Source organism: Lepidothrix coronata, unplaced genomic scaffold (assembly GCF_001604755.1).
Source record: "Lepidothrix coronata isolate B3197 unplaced genomic scaffold, Lepidothrix_coronata-1.0 Scaffold176, whole genome shotgun sequence".
Classification (NCBI taxonomy): domain Eukaryota; kingdom Metazoa; phylum Chordata; class Aves; order Passeriformes; family Pipridae; genus Lepidothrix; species Lepidothrix coronata.
Window position 1 is genome coordinate 554,020 of NW_016690356.1, and position 18,835 is coordinate 572,854.

At 44.2% G+C, this 18,835-nt stretch overlaps 1 protein-coding gene across 1 annotated transcript; it reads left to right on the forward strand.

Moving 5' to 3' along the window:
* Positions 1 to 24: 24 nt before the first annotated feature.
* AAGAB (alpha- and gamma-adaptin binding protein) lies at positions 25 to 17,365 on the forward strand. Its single transcript, XM_017830334.1, has 10 exons — positions 25 to 118; positions 6,058 to 6,248; positions 6,772 to 6,868; positions 7,569 to 7,658; positions 9,956 to 10,039; positions 14,664 to 14,746; positions 15,175 to 15,268; positions 15,936 to 16,040; positions 16,285 to 16,334; positions 16,973 to 17,365. The coding sequence occupies exons 1-10, from the start codon at positions 37 to 39 to the stop codon at positions 17,048 to 17,050; spliced, it is 954 nt and encodes a 317-aa protein (XP_017685823.1). The 5' UTR covers positions 25 to 36; the 3' UTR covers positions 17,051 to 17,365.
* Positions 17,366 to 18,835: the final 1,470 nt, after the last annotated feature.

The window sequence follows — 18,835 nt, forward strand, 5'->3', positions numbered from 1 at the left end:
GGTAGCGGCGGCAGGGGCGGGCGCGGCGCGGGCGCCATGGCGGCGGAGGCGGCGGCGGGGCCGCTGGCGCTGGTGACCAGCTGTGCCGCGGGCTTCGCGCCCGAGGAGCTCGTCAAACGTGAGTCGGTGCCGCCGCGGCGCCCGCGAGGGCGGAAAGAAGGGACTCGGCCTGCCCGCGCCCGCTGGAAGCGGCCTGGCAGCGGCTCCTCCCCCCAGCCCGGGCCCTCAGGGTGGTTGTGCTCCCGCCAGGGTCCCAGTCCTTCGCTCAGTATCCTTATTCCTCCCTCAGGGGCTCAGTCCTTCCGTCAGAATCGCTGTCCCTCGCCAGCAGGGTCCCAGTTCTCCCTTCAGGTTTCAATCGGCACCTTAGGAGATCAATCCTTCCCCCAGGATCTCTGCCATCCCCTCATGGTCCCAGTCCTCCCGTCGCGGCGGCTGAGCCCCCCCTCACAGTCACAGTTCTACCCTCAGGGTCTCAAATCCACTCCTCAGGGTTTAAAATCCACCCCTCAGGGTCTCAATCCGCCTCTCGGGGGTTCCATCCTCCCCTCAGGGTCTCGATCCTCCCCCCAGCCCCAGGGCTGCCACCCAGTCCCCTGCAGCCCCCAAGCCCTTGCAGAGCGTGTCAGGGACCTCCTTAGTGCTTCGAGGAAATAATTCATTAAACAGGGGTGGTCTGGAGCCGTGGGTTGTGGTTTGTCCACTCTGACACCCAGGAGCAGCTTCACAGCCAGAACCCACAGGAGTAAAGGAAGCCCCATGTCCCAAAATACTCTTTTACCCCTTTCTGTGGGAATAAGCTATTGTGAGTTATACCTGGACAATTCGAGAATTACCTTAACCAATTCTTGTTTCTCTGGGACACATCAGTGCTCCCTGGAGCAAGAGGGGGACTCCAGAGCAACCCCAGTGGCTCAGGATTATGGGCAAGGGAAAACCAGGAGCAAACTAAATACTGTCCCTTTGCTTTCACCTGCCCATTTATGAAGTGAACAGACTGTCTTGGACCTTCAGGACGGTGGAATTTCTAAAATTCCTGCTGGGCCTGGGCTCTTGCATTAGACCATTTGTTGTCCCAGTGCAGAAGCACTAAAAGGGAAAACTAAAAAAACTCATCTGCTCTGCAGTTGTTAGAATTGCAGATTACAATTCATGTCAAATACGTGGAATTTAGTCTGTAGGAAGTGGTTTTCCTGGAAACCCAGTATTCCTTTTCATGGCTTTAAAAGGGAACATAGGGAGACCTGATAACAGAGTAAACCCTGGTGGGATTTTTGGTAATTCTAAATTCAGAGGGATTCCAAAAAGAAGCTGTTTACATTTTCGTGGCTTTCCCATTACAACATCTTAGGACAGCCTTGCTTTTTAGGGAACTCATGAACAGTTTGCTATGCACACTTGAAATGTAGAACTTAACACCCTCATCCCCTTTTCTGGATTTATTTTCATCTTTTCCTGAGCAGGATCTTACTTAGGACCTCACAAAGCACAGGGCTGCCCCCAGGAACTGGCTCCCTCCATCTCATTAAACCACATTTTGAGACAAAAACAACAGTACAAAGTCTGCAGTCAAAAGCTTCTCTGTCAACTGAGTTGATACTGAATTATTTAAGGATTCCACAGCAAAGAATATAATTATTGGGTTTTGCTTATTTTTGAGGAAAATAAGCAAATGGGAAGGTTCAAGGTCCCTGTAGGTTTCCTTTGATTGTTTTTCGTAGGGAAATTAAAAAAGTTAAAAAAAAAGATGAGTAAAAAGCTTCATAGAAATGTTACTTAATCTGAGAAAGTCTTAAATTTAAACTTCAGATTTTTTTAAATAGTACTCACTTTGAAATGTCTCAGCTTCCACCAAACTGGAGTCTTACTGCTTTTTCTGGGTGTCCTTGGTTGGGTTTCTTCACAAAGACATTAAAATCTTCCTGAAAGAAACAAGATGATTTACTAAAATACCATTTGAATTTTAAGTGTCTGTTTTGTTTAACAAGTGAATTTAAATCAGATCCATCCAGCAGAACGTTGTAAAACATCCAAGGACATACTGGTGGGGACAGGGCTGGGCTGAAGGGTTTTGGTGGGGTCAAACAGCCTGTCAGAACCTTCCAGGCTAATTCCAAGTCTTTTCCCAGTGGGAAATGCCTTGAGGATGAAGAAGGTGTTACGGTGTATTTGCTGGATATATTTTTATTTGTTCGAGTTTCTGTAGGATGCTCTGAATGCTTTAATTCATTGGGTGTTGTGGCAAAACAAAACTATTTAAAATGAACATAGATCTGTGTCTTACTGTGATATGTTTATCACAAATTAAAACAGCAAATAAGATTGTTTCAGTTTTAAAAATGCTGACCAACAGATAAATCCTGTCTGATGTGATTGTTTTCCCTTCTTTCCCTTCCCCTTTTTGACTGTTTACCACTCCCCTCTTCCCCTACAGCACATTTGGGGTCTCTTTCCTCCTTGGTGTAATTTTTAGGAGTATTTTTTATGGTTTATTCCACCAGGTGGCTCTCAAGGCCCAGAATGTGGGAACTACTTGGAATACCTGACAACTCTTGAGGATTTGGGATCATTTAGGGCATTGTAGGAGGCTGATTTGTGTTCTTACAGCATGGATTCAGTCTGAAAAACACCAGGAAGAGTGATCAATACCTTAACGCCTTTGGAAAGGAAAACACCCTGCAAAAAGTAGTTATAATTATTCCAAAAAATATTACTATTAAACACCATGTGGTCAAAATGCTTAAAAATATCAGTTGGGTGTCAGAGAACAGGGAAATTGCTGCAAGAGAGCTACATAGGGGTGTCTGATTATTATTGATAATATTGATTATTCAGCTTTTCTGAAAAGTTTTTTCTGGTCTCCAGTTCACCTTTTGAAAAAGTATTTGCACTAAGCCTCAGTATTAAAGAAGGGAATGGATGTGAGGTTATAGAGCTTTGCCATGTCTGCTTTGTCCTCCAAGTCATTGGTTAATTTATCTTGTCTGTAGGCAAGAATATGAAATTAAAAGTTAACAAGTTTAAGTCAGTAAAATGAGCAAAGATTTATGTAAATAGCTGAAATTAATTTCCAAAGGCATCAATCAGGATTAGTGTCCACTTTATTAAAAATTCTAGGTAAATCCACTCACCTGTGAGTGAAGGAGGACACAAGTAATGCACTTACTGAAAATCTAAGCTGGTGATTGACTGCCTAAAAATAAAACAACTCCCAGTATTTCTTAGAAGACTCTGAGCTCTAAATCATGTTTTTGAGTGACACCAAGCAACTTTCTTGAGTGCCCCGAAGTTTTCCACGAGTGTTTTTAGCGCTCCTGAACGGCGATGCCTCTGCAGTGTGCTTGCATTCCTGTCACCCAGAGCAGCCTCTTCCCTCTCCCAAAAGGGGAGCTGGAGAGCCCAGCCCAGCAGGCCCTGCTCCTCTTGTGGTCCCAGAGTGACTCACTTGGTTTTCCAGGCTCTTTGGATGGCAAACCACTGACACTTTCGGTGGCTGAGGAGTTTAATATTCAAAAGGAGTAACTCCCTCCTAAGCCACTCACGAGAGATAAGTTGGACAAGCCACCTCCTTTTGCCATATTCATTTTCTAGGAGTTTATTCTGTATCCAAATAGAACTTCATGGGGTTATTCCTTAGACTGGATACCAGACTATCGTGGCTGAATTTCCTTTTTTCACTAAAATACATTTTGTTCCGGAAAGAAATTTCTGGAATGCAGAGGTGGTAAATATAACACCTAAAACTAGTTTCTGCATAGAATGAGAACTCAGTTTAAGTTGCTGTATATATTTCTCTTATAGTCTCTGCTTGTTTACTCTAAAGGCCAAAACCTAATTGTTTTAAGCAACTTTTGTGGGAGAAAACCCCTCCCAAGATGTTGAGTTTCCTGCCAGGGGTGATCAGGCTGTTCTGCAGTAATTTGTTACAGCTCTGAGTGCAGGCTGGGGCCACAGCAAATCTGAATCCTTTCAGCAAGTTCCTGAAGCCCCTTTTGAGTTCAGTGTGCAACATCCATTTTTACTGGGAGAGAAATTTCACAGGGAATTGGCAAAATCTTTGGCTGCAGGATGGGTCATCAGCAGCACAATGGGATGAAAGAAAACTGCTTAAAGTACAGGAACAAGGAGCAGGTAGTAGGAAATGGGCCATGTCCTCATGCTGGCAGTACTTTGAGGCCTAAATTTGTCCATGAACTCTTCTGCAAGTTAAAAAAAAATCACTTACAAAGCAAATGTGAAATTCATACCAGCTTTTGAAAAATCCTTTATAAGAAGTTCTTGCATTTTATGCCCTTTCTAGGGGGAATAACTCACCCAGGTGATTTTTGAACTGATTTCCTTTCCTCACCCTGTTTTCCTCCCTTTGGTTTTTTAAGTCTTATTGCTGATTTTCTGGGTTTCAATAATTTCTGCAGTCTCCTTTATTCTAAGCTTCTTGTGGCATTGATTTGCAATTCTGTTAGCTCACACTGATTTGTATTTAGTTACTTATTTTTAACTGTCAAAGCACAAATAAAGGGAAATTTATATCATAGTCAAAACCTCCAAACAAAATATCTGCACTCCAGATATCTCTATATCCAACTACTTCCATTAGTCCTAATATCCATGTAAACATGGGAAAACAGCTTCTCTGGGCCACTGGAATTGGAATTACTGCTTAAGAGTGGTTAAAAAAAGCTGTGGAAGAAGGAAGCCTTTCAAGATTCCTGGATTTGGTTGCCTGGATTGCTGGTCCCTTCCCTATTTCTATGAACAGCTGTGAGAACACAAAGCTCAGAATGAGGGTTGGTTTTGGGGTGCCTCAGCAGCACCATCCCCAGCTCCAAGGTGAGGTGGATCATCTGATCCCAGAAGAGCTGCTGCACAAAGACCAATTGCTCTGAAAACTCTTGGCATCCCAAGTAAAAAAAAAAATAAAATAATAAAATCAAACTTTAACCTGGAAAAAGCACTTTTTTCTTAGCAAACCCAGAGAGGAGATTCCTGTTTCATCCTCCTCAGTAGGAAATGGCTCCAGGGTTCTGTTTCTGAGGTCAAATTTCTCCCTCAGGTTCCATCTCCTCCTCACTGCTGCAAATAATCCTGGTTCAGAGCTCCCCTCTCCCTGCCCTGTACACTGTGTTCATTCAGCACACCAGACTTTGCAGTTAGTTGCAAAAATCATTGAACCTTTCTATGGCAACCTTGGCAACAGGCTTTTCCTGCCTTTTTATTAGTAAGATACAGATAAATTCAAATTCATGTCCCAACTATTTAGGGAACAGCCTGTTCTTACAGCTCCAGGAACTGCCTCTCAGTACCTTAAAATACAACCTTTAAGATCCTTGAAAAGCTGTGTACTTTATTTCTTTAACTCCTCTGATACCCCAGGCAATTCTGAATGGCTCAGGCCATTTTATAAATAACTGACCTGTGTTTTCAAGTGACCTCGAGTTCATCCAGCTGGAACAAGGTATTCTGCCCTTTCCCTCGAGGTATGGAGGGATGCTCTGCTGCAAACTCTAACTCCATTCCATGAGGTGCCAGGAGCGTGCACTGGGAAGGGCAGTGTTTAACATTATCTTATCAAACACTGCCTGGGATTTTAATTGTTGAACTCCTACGTGGAATTTAATGGGAATTACAACCAAATTGTAGTAACTGGGTTCATTTTCTCATTAGTTACCTTCAGGTTGTGGTCACAGTCAAACAGTTCTTTACATCTGAATGACTGTGTGAAGGTTTCTGCTGTAACAGAGTCTAGGTGTTCTCTCCATACACCCTGTCTACAGGCAGTGAGTTTAACACTTTAAAAAAGGCATTTCCAGGGGAAAAAAAAAAAAGGCTTTCTGGAGAGCTGCTGTACCATGTCTTACTTTGAAAACTAGAAAGCAAATTCTTTTGAAAGCTAAGTATTAAAATCTAGGACAGAGTAACAAATTGAGTTGAATTTGTAGAGATCTTGAATACAGACTGGTTTATTATAGCAAGTAAAGTTGGCACTGTACTGTTCTAGACAAATTATTTTCTTCATGCTGCCTTCATCACCCTTCTCTTCCCTTTTCTCTTACACAGGTATCACAGGGAAAGATGACCTGACTGTGGGTGCAATTACAAGTGGAAGAGTGAATTTTTACCCCTGGACAATCGATAACAAGTATTATTCTGCAGATATTCATCTCTGTGTGGTCCCAAACACGTTCCACGTCACTGGAGAAATCGCCGAGTCCGTGCAGGCGTTCGTGGTGTACTTTGACAGCACAACAGTGAGACTCTGCTGCTTCATTTCCTTGCTTTATCTGTGTGATGTAGCTGCCTTAGCACAGTGATAACCATAAATGAGATTCTCCCTCTTGTGCCATCCCTCCCCTCCAGGCTGTGCTATTAATTGTCAGGAGATCCATGTTAAATTATGCCTGCTAACAATAGCAGCAGTTCCCTCCCCTTTTACTACTGTACTCCAACTGGAAGAGAGGTTTTTAAGATACAAATATGCCACTAAGTTAGGCAAATCCTCTTCCAGTGTTATTCCTACCTGATGCTGCTTTGGAAAGGCTCCTTTAGGAGAGCCAAAAATGAGGGAGCTAAATGTAAGATTCAGTGCATTTTATCCAAAATTGTTGCTGCTAAGCTGTAAGGCAGCAGTGGAAACAGTGCTTTAGCAGGAGCCAGAAAGACTGAGACAGAAAAAGCACATTTCCTTACTTCATTTTGTTCTAATACTATTAAAAACTCAAGTATTTGAGGATGTATTCCAAAGAATTCCTTTTTTTCCCCCCCCTCTTTTAGAAAACTGGGCTGGAAGGTGTCTCTGAGTGGCTGCCCCTGACAGAAGAGTGGCTGCCAGAGGTGCTGATCCTGGTGTGCGACAGAGTGTCTGAGAATGGTATGAACCCCCCAGAACTCCCCCACTGACAGAGTTATTAACCCTGCAGGATAATTCACTGTCTAATTCAGTCAGTTATGGCTCAGAATATCTGGGTGCAAGTGGCCCTGAGATGTGCTGAACAGCCAAGAGACTCGGGAGCAGGGGCAGAAACCGTCAGCGAGTTGTGGTTAAAGCTGAATCAGAACTGTGCCAGCCTGCTCAGTGAGCTCTGGGTGCCCTGCCACTGCCAGGAGAAAAGGCCTTCACACTGCTGGATCTGCATGATCCTGGGGGAGGCTGTTGGTTGCTTAATTCCAGTGGAAAGGACTTTTTTTTGACCATTTGGCCATTAAACACAACGGTGAGCTTAGAGGCGCAGATGTGTCCCTGCAGCTTAATTGACTATCAACCCCAGAGTTAATGGAAGTCTTCTTTCACTGTAGCACCTCACTTACATTTTCCTTTGAGTACCTTCCAAAGCCATTTAACTTCATGACATTTCAAAAAACCCCCAAAACAATTCCAAGGAGGAGTTTAACTCTGCAGCTTTTGGAATCCCAAGTGAATGAAGGACCACAGCAGCTATAACAACACTTTCCCCCCATACAATCCAAAATAAGCAAACAACCTTGAGTGAATAAAACACAGGTAAATATTCAACTGCTGATACTGCTCTCAAATCTGTATGTTTAATACACATTTTTGCTTCCCAATTTAGGTGTAAACAGACAGAAAGCTCAAGAATGGTGCATCAAACATGGCTTTGAGCTGGTAGAACTTAACCCTGAGGAGCTGCCTGACGAAGATGGTAAGACTGCCACTTCTCTTGTCATTTTGAGAATGAAAAAACACCCCAAAATAACTTCTAAATAAAGTTATGCCCCTTGCAATTGTTGATGTGCCACATGATTACAGCATGGAATGCTCCCAGTTGGTGGGGCTTAGTCTCAGCTATAAAAGGTCAGGAGGAGGAGGTTATTTCCTCTGAGAAATTCCATTTGTCTCCTCCCAAATACAGCTGCTGTTTATGTAGCACCTCCATAAAAATAATAATATCTGCTCCTTTCTCTGGCACTGAACCCTAGGGCTGTATTGATACATTAGGAGTGTTTATATTCCACTTGGAAAATAAATTCCACTTGGAAAATAAATCTAAAACAAGAGATGCAGGAGGGCAGGAAAACTCTTCATTGTTTTAAAAAAAAACTTAAACTACTGTAACTACCAAGAGAAGATAGACATTTTTCAAACAGTGACACCATGGGCAGAAGAGGGGAGGTTATTAAAAACATTTTAGAACAACGTGCAGTGTTACACAGGAAATAAACCAGTTTCAGAATCACTGGCTGCCCATACGTTTGTAACTCAAAGAAGAAAAAACAAAAAAAAAAGGCAAAAAAAAAAGTCAGAAGTGTGATGTTCCACTCCTGAAGAGTGACTGTGCACTTCCTGACAGCCTTATCAGCATCAGCCTTATCTGCTCACTTCAGTGATGCAAAAAAGTGTTTCCATCTTACCCCTACAGAGCCAAAACGAGAGAAGTGGCTGCACTGCCAGGCTGGAGTGCAGGCAGTCACTAACATTTCGGGTTCATCAAGAAGAATTCAGTGTAAAATCCTCAGCTAGAGCACAAGTCCCACCCCTTTCCCCCTTTAAAGGCTCAGTAAATTGTATCTTGAGTAGCTGAGAACTCTCCTTCTCCCCTCACCGTGCCTTTAAAGTGCTGTCTTTTTGTTTGGTCAAAGAGGGAGGGATGCACATGTTTCTGATTCCCAGAAACCAGAAAAATCACAAGTGAAGACCCTTGAATGCTTGGAAAGGAAATATTAGTAACATTACATTGAGTTATTTTTCTGTTGAATAACTCTTTTAAAGAACAGGCTGTTTACCATTTACATAATATAAACAATAGGAGTAACAATGACTCAGGATGTTAATTTTGGGAATATTAAGATCCATGTTCTTCCCTAGATTTTTAAATGGTAGTTGATTCACTGTGACTCATGCAGGGGAGGAACTGTGTTCCAGTGAGTAACTTATTTACCCCATAAACATGCTGTGTGAATTACAAAAGGCACAACAGATGCAGTAAACACTCTGGGCCAGTATCTGCTCAAAATTCTGACATTTCTGGCAGCTCATCACAAAAGAGCTTTTGCTGTGACTCACTGACACTCAGCCAGGACAAGAGCTCCAAACTGAGACTTTGATAATGACTCTGATATAAAACCAAACAGCAGCATCACAGAGGGCAAAACATTTGATCTAAGGGGTCAGAGAGAGAGCTTTAAATTCCTTTTTAAAGGCAGTTTCAATTACTGCACCTGTCCCTGAGTCACTGGGGTTTGATTTCTAAACAATCACATTTTTGTAACCAAAGAATTGTTTGGGTGGGTTTTTTTTTTCCCTTTGTGAACCTGCACAAACATGGGAAGCTGACTAAACTGAGGAAGTGGGAAAACTGACTTTGTCCCAAGTGGTGTCAGATCTATTCAGTAAATAAGTTCAAATCTGAATAATGCTTTCCCTCGTCTTTCAGGTTCCTGTAATTCCCAGGATTACTGGAACATTCCAAGATTGATTATTGTAAAGTTGTCTCAACAACATCTATCTCATTTCTAACAAGCATCACACCTTTTTTAAATGGTTGTCTCAACTTCTTTACTTTCTAAAGGAAGGAAGAGTAATGCTAATACCTATTTTTATGCCCCACAGCATTAATTCTAATATCTATTTTTATGCCACACAGCACTCTAAAAGATCCCGGGGTAAAAGGTTTTCAGTTGCTTTTAACAGCAACTTAAAAATTGTCTGTCACTATTAAATTTACTCAGATGGTACTTAACAATGTAGATCTCTCCCAAAGGCTGAGAGCTCACAGTTCATTATACCTGGAAGCTCAGACCAAGAAGTGAGGTGTTAATTTAGATTTCTTTGGCCTCTCAGGAAACAAAGGTGAGAAATCTGTGTTTCCTCCCAGAAGCGGCAATTTCTGTGGATTGGGAGAAGATGGGACAGGCCTGCAGCCACACCCCTGCTGGCTTTGGGGCCCCTCGTGGTTTTGGGTGTGATTTTTAGGAGGGCAATGTCTCTGTTCTGGTTTAGATGATTTCCCCGAGTCCACCGGGGTGAAGCGGATCGTGCAAGCCCTGAATGCCAACGTGTGGTCCAACGTGGTCATGAAGAGCGGTACGTGACAGCTCCCTCCTGCCTGCAGTCTGGGAAGCCCACAGGGCTTGGGGTTCCTACCAAAAGTTTAAATTGAGCTACTGCATCAGCAGAGAGAGATCTGAGCACCCCCCAACCTTTCCCAGGGAATAAGAGGGTTCAGGGGTTGCTTTCCTTGTCCTTGATGTCCCAATAAACTCACAGGCAACAGGGGAGATTTATCACACAATCATGAAATGGTTTGGGTTGGAAGGGACCTTAAAATTCATCTCATCCCACCCCCTGCCATGGGCAGGGACACCTTCCACTAGATCAGGTTGCTCCAAGTTCATCCAACTTAGCCTTGGACACTTCCAGGGCTGGGGCAGCCACAGCTTCTCTGGGAAATCCATTCCAGCACCTCACCACCCTCACTGGAAAGAATTTCTGTGTCAAGATTTACTCCTGTTTCAGCATCTGCTCCTGCTCCCTCTGTGCTTTACCTTGCACCCTGTCAATAACTGAGTGAAATGTTCCATGGATTCTGCAAGTTGCAATGAAAAATGAAAGGTTGTCCCCCCAAATTCTAGCAGGAAATAGTTTGTCGTTATCAGGTCTAAAAACTGATACAGGGTTTGCTGTAGAAGAAGTAAAAGGTTAAAGTCCAAATTTGGGACTTATTTTAATTTTTGAAACAGGGAGAATAGCAAGTGCAGAGATGAGATTTGGCAGAGAGGTGATGTCAAATGTTAAAGGATGTACCAAGTGCATTGCAAGAAGGATGGTTTTCCCTACAGAAAACCCCACTTGAGTATGTGGAAACCACAGAATTTCTTTGAAACAGGCAACCTCAGATAATTTCCTGCAGACAAGTGATTATCTGGTAGCTAGAATTTTGGAAAAAAAAAAAATCACTTTAGGTTTAGACTCATTAGAAAAGGAAATACTGTGGCTGCAAGTGCAGACACTTCCATTTACTTGAAAACCTTTAATTACCTTTCTAATAACACGAGGTGCTGCAGGAAATGTAGGAGGACTAAACTCTTGGGGAGGGCTTGGCCTCCTGTTTCACAAACCCTTACCCCACCAGAAACCTTCCAATGTCTGTCTGCTCCCTCATGTCCCATTTTCTCCTGTTGTGACTTTTAACTGTGAACTGATTTAAAGTGCTGAGAGGCTTCTGCTCCTCCCTGTAGCTGCAAAATAGTTGCTGGGACTCAGTAAAACCAGGATGAGGACTCCCAAACTGATCCTATGTTTTATTTTTTTAATGTAGCTTCCTGAGTGTTTCTCATCCTGCATCAGAAATGAGGTTAAGGTGGGGTCTGACTTAGTGTTACCATTGCAGAGAACCAGGTGACCACAGCAGATGGTGCAAAGTTATCTCACTTGTGCCAAAAGTGGTTTCTTAGCAGCATATTTCCTGCATTTGGCAGATGCCACCTTACAGAACAGCACAGTTCAGTCACATGTTCAGTTTTTCATGGGGGGGAAATTCCTACACATCACTGCTGTGTTCTGGAAAGGTCAGACTCCTTGAAAATCCAGATTTTCTATCTCCACAAAGCCCACACATCACCACAAACCCCTCAGGAAGTGAGCTATATTTGGAAGGTGCTGCAGCCTGACTGTGCCTTCAAAGGGAAGCTCATTTTACTTAAAATAAAACTTTTTACAACCTGTAACACATCTTTTGTTTTCAGCTTCCTCCAGCTCCTGCAAACTGGCTGCCATGTGCATCAAACTTTAGCTTTTCCACTGAATTACCTACAAGTGCTGCCTGCTTGGAAACCATGCTCTCGTGTTCCATGGGGAGATTTTTTCAGAGAGCATAAGGTAGTTCTAGTAGTAAATATGTAGTAGCACGTGGTTGTAGCACTGTTAAGTGTAGCCATCCAAAAAACCAGTGTTACAGCATTGCCTTCCTTCAACAACCTGTTCCTGTGACAATTTAAGTTTACAAGCAGAGCAGGAATGACTTTTTTCAAGCACGAGCATTAAACCCATATTATTTTACTGCATTTTATCTTAAGCCCAAACACAGTTCTTCTCAAGCTGTAGTTTTGCCACACACCTATTAAAATTTTGACTTTTTTCTCTTAACATTAAATACATCCATTCTCACACAGATTCATAAAAGTAGTTATCCAGTGTAACACAGTTGAATTATAAACAATTTCACATCAAACAATCCCACCACATGCTTTGTGAGTAAATAAATTATTGAGACAAACAAACAGCCTTACCTGGGGGTCTCCAGAGGGCAATTCCTTTTTGGAGCTGTTGGTTCTCCAGCCCTCAGAGCTCTCTCACTCTGAGGAGGAGGAGTTTTTCTCCCCCTTGTGCAGAAGGACACGAGTGATTCTCCAGGTAACATATTTCCCTCCCCACAACTGCTGCTGCCTTTATCTGTCCCTCCAAGAGCTCGTGTGGTAGGAAAAGAAACCGTTTCCTGCCCTTTGGAAGAGGAGCTTGGCTTGTTCCCTGCTTAAATCCCTCCCTCCTGAGCCCAGGTGAAGGTGGTTCCCTCAGGTGTGGCCAGGCTCTATTGACATACAATTAACCTGCTCTAGGAAGAACTTTTAAACTTGGTTATTTAAACTTAGGTTGGAAGGGACCTTAAAACTCATCCAGTCCCACCCCCTGCCATGGGCAGGGACACCTCCCATTATCCCAGGTTGCTCCAACCTGGCCTTGGACACTTCCAGGGATCCAGGGGCAGTCACAGCTTCTCTGGACAACCCAGGTCCACCATAACCACTGATTATTACAATAAGTTGGATGAGCTAATTTTTGGCTTGGCTGCCCTAAGAACACTGTGTAAGGCATCACCCACTTCCTTAATTGCACCCAGAAGTTGGAATAACTTTTAGATCCAATAAAAAGGGTTTATGGAAGGCTTTTTTCGAGGGTGTGCCTGCAACCGAGTGTTATGTCTGCCACCTCCCTAACCAGGCAGCCAGAGACAAATAGCTGCTGTCCAGAGAGCCCTGCTGGAGATTCCAGGTTTTTCTGAAAGGGATGACATCTCTAATTGTTCTGGCTGAGGCTCTGTAGTGTTGGAGGAGGGAATATGGAGCAGGGAGCCCCTGTCATTTTTCTGGACAGGACAAACTAATCCCAGATAGGAACGAGGTCCATGATTAGATCACTGCCAATGTGGGAATGTTCTCTCTCCAGTACACTCTGGCCTGCAGTGTCCAACCTCACTTGAGATGACTCAGAAATTGGCTGTGTGTCCATCTTTACAGCTTCCCAAAAGACAGCCCAATGAAACCTGGGGAAGCTGCTTTGCTTTGGGATACAAGTCCAGGTGTTTTATCCCTCAATTCCTGTTAATTTGCTGGTGGACTTCACAGGCTCTCCCATGGCAGCTGGACATTTTTAAGGGAATTCATTTGGCTCCACTGATTCACTTCTTCCCAACCCTTTGGAAGGTGACCTGTTCCAGCAGTAAAAGTGGATAAAGCAGAGCCAGTGGCCCCAAATACCTGCTGGGGGGAGCAGGAGGGGAGGAGAGGCTGGGGCAGGACACACGTGAGCTGCAGGAGCATCCAGCAGGAAAGGAGGTCCCGGGAATGCTCTTATGGAGACGTGTTTACGTGTTTGCTGGATGGCTGATGGGTTCAGTCACACATCCAAGCCCTCAAAAGGAGAGTTTGGAGAAATGGCAGGGAAATTTGGACAGTGCATCAAAATGACATCAGCTCAGCAGTTGAGTCTAGAGCTTAGTCATGAGTGTAATCATTTAGAACACATTTATTTTCAAAAGTAATATTAAATCTTTCTTTTGGCACCATTCATTGTTTCCTGGCTATTTCTAGTACAATAACTTCACATTTCAGTTTTAGTGGACTAAAATACAAAGATTTGCAGAAAAATCTCCTGAGTCCCTTGTGTAACTGCAAACATTTACTACTCAGTGCAAGGCCAGCTTGTATGGAGGAGTAAACTGTGACTTAGAAAAGCATGACTTGTTATAAAAAACACCTCATAATATCACCTATTATACATATATTTTTATATAAAAACATTTTTAAAAAGCAGCTAGTTTAATTTAAAAATACTGTAGCACATCTGTTATCTTAGCTGACTGTTTAGGTTTAGGTCTGAAGTCACTTTTTAGGTTAGATTTTAAAATCCCATTGAAATACACAGCAGGGCAGCAGCTGTGGAAGGCCCAAAGCACCTCCACAAATTGGATTTGATGGCTGGCTCCTTCCAGGAATTCTGAATTAGGTATTTTATAAGTTGCCTTTGCCATTACTGTTTAAACAATTTGTGTGTGAGCAAAGGCACTTGTTGCATCTCCTGTATCCAGCCCCAAACTCAGTGCTGCTTCCCATGGAAGTGTCAGGAACACCAAATGCTGCTCCTGGATTTCACCAGCTGCCTTGTTTGGAATCAGGAGCCATTTGCCAGCTCAAATCCTAAAGGAGCAGAGACTTCAAATGAGAATTAAAAAGATCCCACATTTGTGGCTCCCTGTGAGAAACACTCAGCAGTAGATCTTGCTAACAGAGTTTAAAAAACCCTTAGAAAACATCTAAAATTTCTGCTTAAAATATATTTTTAAGGCACTGACACCTTTTCCCTGAAATCCTCTCTGTCCCACCTGGCCAGTTCCAAGTGTCTGTGGTAATTGCAGCTTCTGCTTTGTCTCCAGACAGGACCCAGGGCTTTGGGCTCCTCAGCACGTTGGCGGGTGCAAATCGAAGTGTTGGCCCTGAAGAGACCCAAGAGACAGAAGTAAACAGTAATTCCTTGTTCCTGTCCTTTGCTCAGCCTGTCCCTTGTGCTGCCCTTTCCTGTGCCACCCTCAGGGTGGTGGTTGTCACCTCCCCACTGTGCCAATGTGTAAAAAAACCCCAGAGCCAAGGAGAGATCACTAAAAGCTCCATCCAAGATGTTTCTCATTAATCTGTTAATCCAAGAGCGGCATTTTGGGCAAACCAAAAACTACCATTTCATAGTGTTGTTTAAAACCATATTCTTTCCTAAGAAACCTCCCCATTGTACCTGTTGGCAGCCTTGCAGAAGGGGTTTTTCGTGGCACAGCTTTTGCAGTGACAGCTTAAGATGAAGTGTCAGGTTTTGAAGTGAAAACAGGAAGCACCCGATTTGCTGATGGGGTTTTTTGGTTTTTCACACTCAAACACCTGTTTGTTTGTTGACAGTCCAACCCTTCCCCAGCAGACAGAGAAGATTCCCAGGCTGACAGCAGGGAAGATGGAGCTGGAACAAACAACCTGCAGCTGGACAACGCTGCAGGTGAGATCTTGCTCTGCTTGGAGCAGACACACCTGGCTGGGATGGTCCCACAAAGCCACTGGGAAAAGTGAGGATAAATGTACTTGCCAGAGCCAGTCCTTAAATAAGTGCAGCATTCCAGGAGATGGGACTTTCTCACAACTTGTATGTGGAGATCTAAACACAGGGTGTTATCACTTGTGGTCTCAGCACTGTCTCATCAGGTTTTAATTCACTCTGTGGTTGTTCCTAGAGAGATCATTCCAGAATCAGCAGGGAACTTTTACTGGATGAACTCAAACACACTCTTGCAATGTAATACATCATAAAATCCTGGAATCCTGGAATGGTTTGGGTGGGAAGGACCTTAAACTCATCTTATTCCCACCCATGGCAGAGACACCTCCCACTATCCCAGGTTGCTCCAAGTTCATCCAGCCTGGCCTTGGACACTTCCAGGGATCCAGGGGCAGGCACAGCTTCTCTGGACAACCTGTGCCAGGGCCTCCCCACCCTCCCAGGGAACAATTCCTTCCATAAAATGCCTGATTTTCCATGTGAACAATCAGTAAATTGTTTGTTTCTCTCCTCTGGGGCTGGAATTTGCAAATGGGATTTGCAGATGTTAAAATGCTGGATTTATGCTGATAAACCAGAATAATTTCTCTTCAATCACTTTCTGTTTCAGATCCCATGTTGGACATGGACATCCAGGAGTTGGCCAATCTGACCACGAGAGATGGGGACCTGGAGAACTTCGAAAGGCTGCTCTCAAAGCTGAAAGAAATGAAAGGTAACAGCAGGAGGGAGGTACCTGAGCTCTGGCACCTATTCCAGGGGCTCAGCCGTGACAGCCAGAGAGTGAGTTGGGAATTCTGTACGAATTCCTATTCCTATTTAGTAAAAGCAATTGCTGTTACTAAATGAGATCACTTTTTTATGATCTTGAACTAGTTCCCTAAATCCAGCTGAGGGAGGTGTTCCTGTCCCTGCTCACTGCTGAGGCTCACAACCCAAGTCATTCCTCTTTTCCACAGATAAAGCTGCCACGTTGCCTCATGAGCAAAGGAAGCTCCACGCAGAAAAGGTGAGTTTGGGAATCGCTGCTGGAATGACCAACAATGGGGTTTTCCCTTCCTAAGCCATAGTTCCTGCTCCTGGAGGGTTCCTGGAGTGAGAGGAATAGAAACAAACCACATAGTCCTAGGGACCTGTCAGGTATCTCTCAAGAACTGAGTAACAAACCTGGAATTTTGAAACACTGGAAAATTCCAGAATGTTTTGGGTTGGAAGGGACTTCAAAGATCATCTCGTTCCACCCCCTTGCCATTAAGTTCTCCTTTCCTTTCCCTTCCCCTTTCCATTTCCCTTCCCCTTCCCCTTCCCTTTTCCCTTCCTTTTCCCAGCTGAAGGCCCTGCAATCACAGGGGTTGTTGTCCAGCTTCCACAAGTCCATGAAAAAGCCTTGATCTCCTGGAAAATTTAATCAGGCCTTAATTAGCACAGGTTTGGTATCAGAGGTGCCTCCCATGAATCCTAAATAATTGCCTGGAATTCCTTAACCTCAGAGGGGTGAGGTCACACTTCCCAACCTGGTTTGTATCCAGATAACCTGGCTGCCACATGTACCTGCTGCTCAGTCTCTTCTTTTTGGGGTGGTGAATTCAAATTCTTCAGTCATTTCATGGGAATTTTTCTCCTTTCCCATCTCTTTTGCCATCGTAGGTGGCCAAAGCCTTCTGGATGGCAATTGGAGGAGACAGAGATGAGATTGAAGGTCTCTCCTCAGATGAAGAAAACTGAGTTCTTCTGTAGCTGGAATTGCAGAGCAATCCTGCAGGAATGATCTTTCCCTGTAATTAAGTGTTTATTGCCAAAAACCCCATTTAGCTTTAGCCCCTCTCACTGGGGAAAGGATTCCCCGTGTCACTGTAGTGAGTTGAACATTCCAGACCAATTCCTGGCTCCAGTGGGTTTGTCTGACTGGCCTTTGTCCTCTCCCAGAGGACTTTGGAAGGTGCCACGTGCGGTTCAAGGAAACAGGAATGAGTTTACATTTCTCAAATGAACATTTTTATTGTTTCCTCCTCGGAGTTTAAATAAACAAATGTGCTCCCAGTTATCTCTGCACACGTGGCTGGGGGTTGGGAAGCGACTCCTTAATTCCCAGCTCCACGTGTTTGATGGGTTTATGGAGCTTTTTCCCAGTTCAAACTGAGCAGGTTTCTATGAGCCATGAAGAGGAAGCTGCTGAACTGTGCCCTGCTGGGGATGCTGTGCCAAGGCTGCTGGTTCATCCTGCCAGTGCCAAAGCCATGAAAAATGGCCCCTGGGCTCTGATTCTGTTGGAATTTTGTCTGTGTAACTAAGTGGGCCTTCCCTGGAATGTCAGGTGTTGTCCACGCTCCCTGGCTTTCCACTAGAAACTAAATTTGGGATGAAATGCCAGACAGATTTTTGCAGCTGTTCCAGGGTTGAATTCCCTGCCCAAACCTCCTGCAAGGCCTGGCAGCACACACAGCCCTGCAGCTGGGGAGTCTGTCCTGAATTCCTGAATACCTGTGGAAAGCACTGGGATTCCAAAGTGCCTCTGGATGTGTTTATTGCTCCCAATCCTGGGGGTTCCCTGGGAGGCACCAGAGTGCCAGTGGCACTTGGCTGCTGTGTGGGATCAGGGGTCAGGTGGAATTCCCCATCCTGATGGAGTGTATCCTCCCAGCACAGACCTGCTGGGAGGAAGGAAAACAGGAAGGAAGGTGGAGCCTGGTGAGGGAATGAGAGGAGAAAGGGTAAATCCATCCTGGCTCCTTCTCTGCTACACTCAGCGGATCAGTGGGAAGAGGCATCCAACAGATTCCCTTGTGCAAGAGTCCAACCCTCTCCAGTGCTTGTCTTTCCCTTTTCAATCTGAAAATCCACCCTGTTAAACAACCTTAGTCAGAAAGTTTGGAATTAACTTTTCCAAAGTCTGGGTTTCCTGTCAGTAAATTTCCCGAGTGCTGAGCCATCGGTTTGCCATCTGTTACCTGATGGCTTTGCATCCTGAAGGCACTTCCAGAGCCACTCCTGACATTCCTTGTCCCTTCTGAGATAAATCAAGGGAAAATGAGCTCCTTGGAATCCTGGAAATCATTTCCTGAGTCGAAACTGCAGCGTTTGGGAACAAGACCTGAAGCCTCCCTGGCAGTTTGTAAATCATTCCCATCCAAACCTGAGCAGTGTTTTTAAGGAGAGACGTTCCTTTCGCAGGGATACACGTACAGACATCCAAGGAAACACCTGCCAGAGCCACCTCTGCCCACCAGCTGCCAGGCCTTGCCTTCTCTCATTCTCTCCAGCCTTTTCCCAGCACAGGGAGCTGCAGGAAGGACCTGAAGGTGGTTCATTCCCAGCAGGGAATGGTTTTCCATCTTGGCTTCTTGGTACTTGAAGACTTTTTTTCCCTTTCCAAACGTTTATTGTGCAATAATGATAAATGGCAAAAGTGTAGAGGGAATGAATTGAGGAAAACATGGACTTGGATACTTCATAAAACCAACCCTTCAGGCATGTGATAGACACCTGACTATTTAAATCTGATAAAGTTAT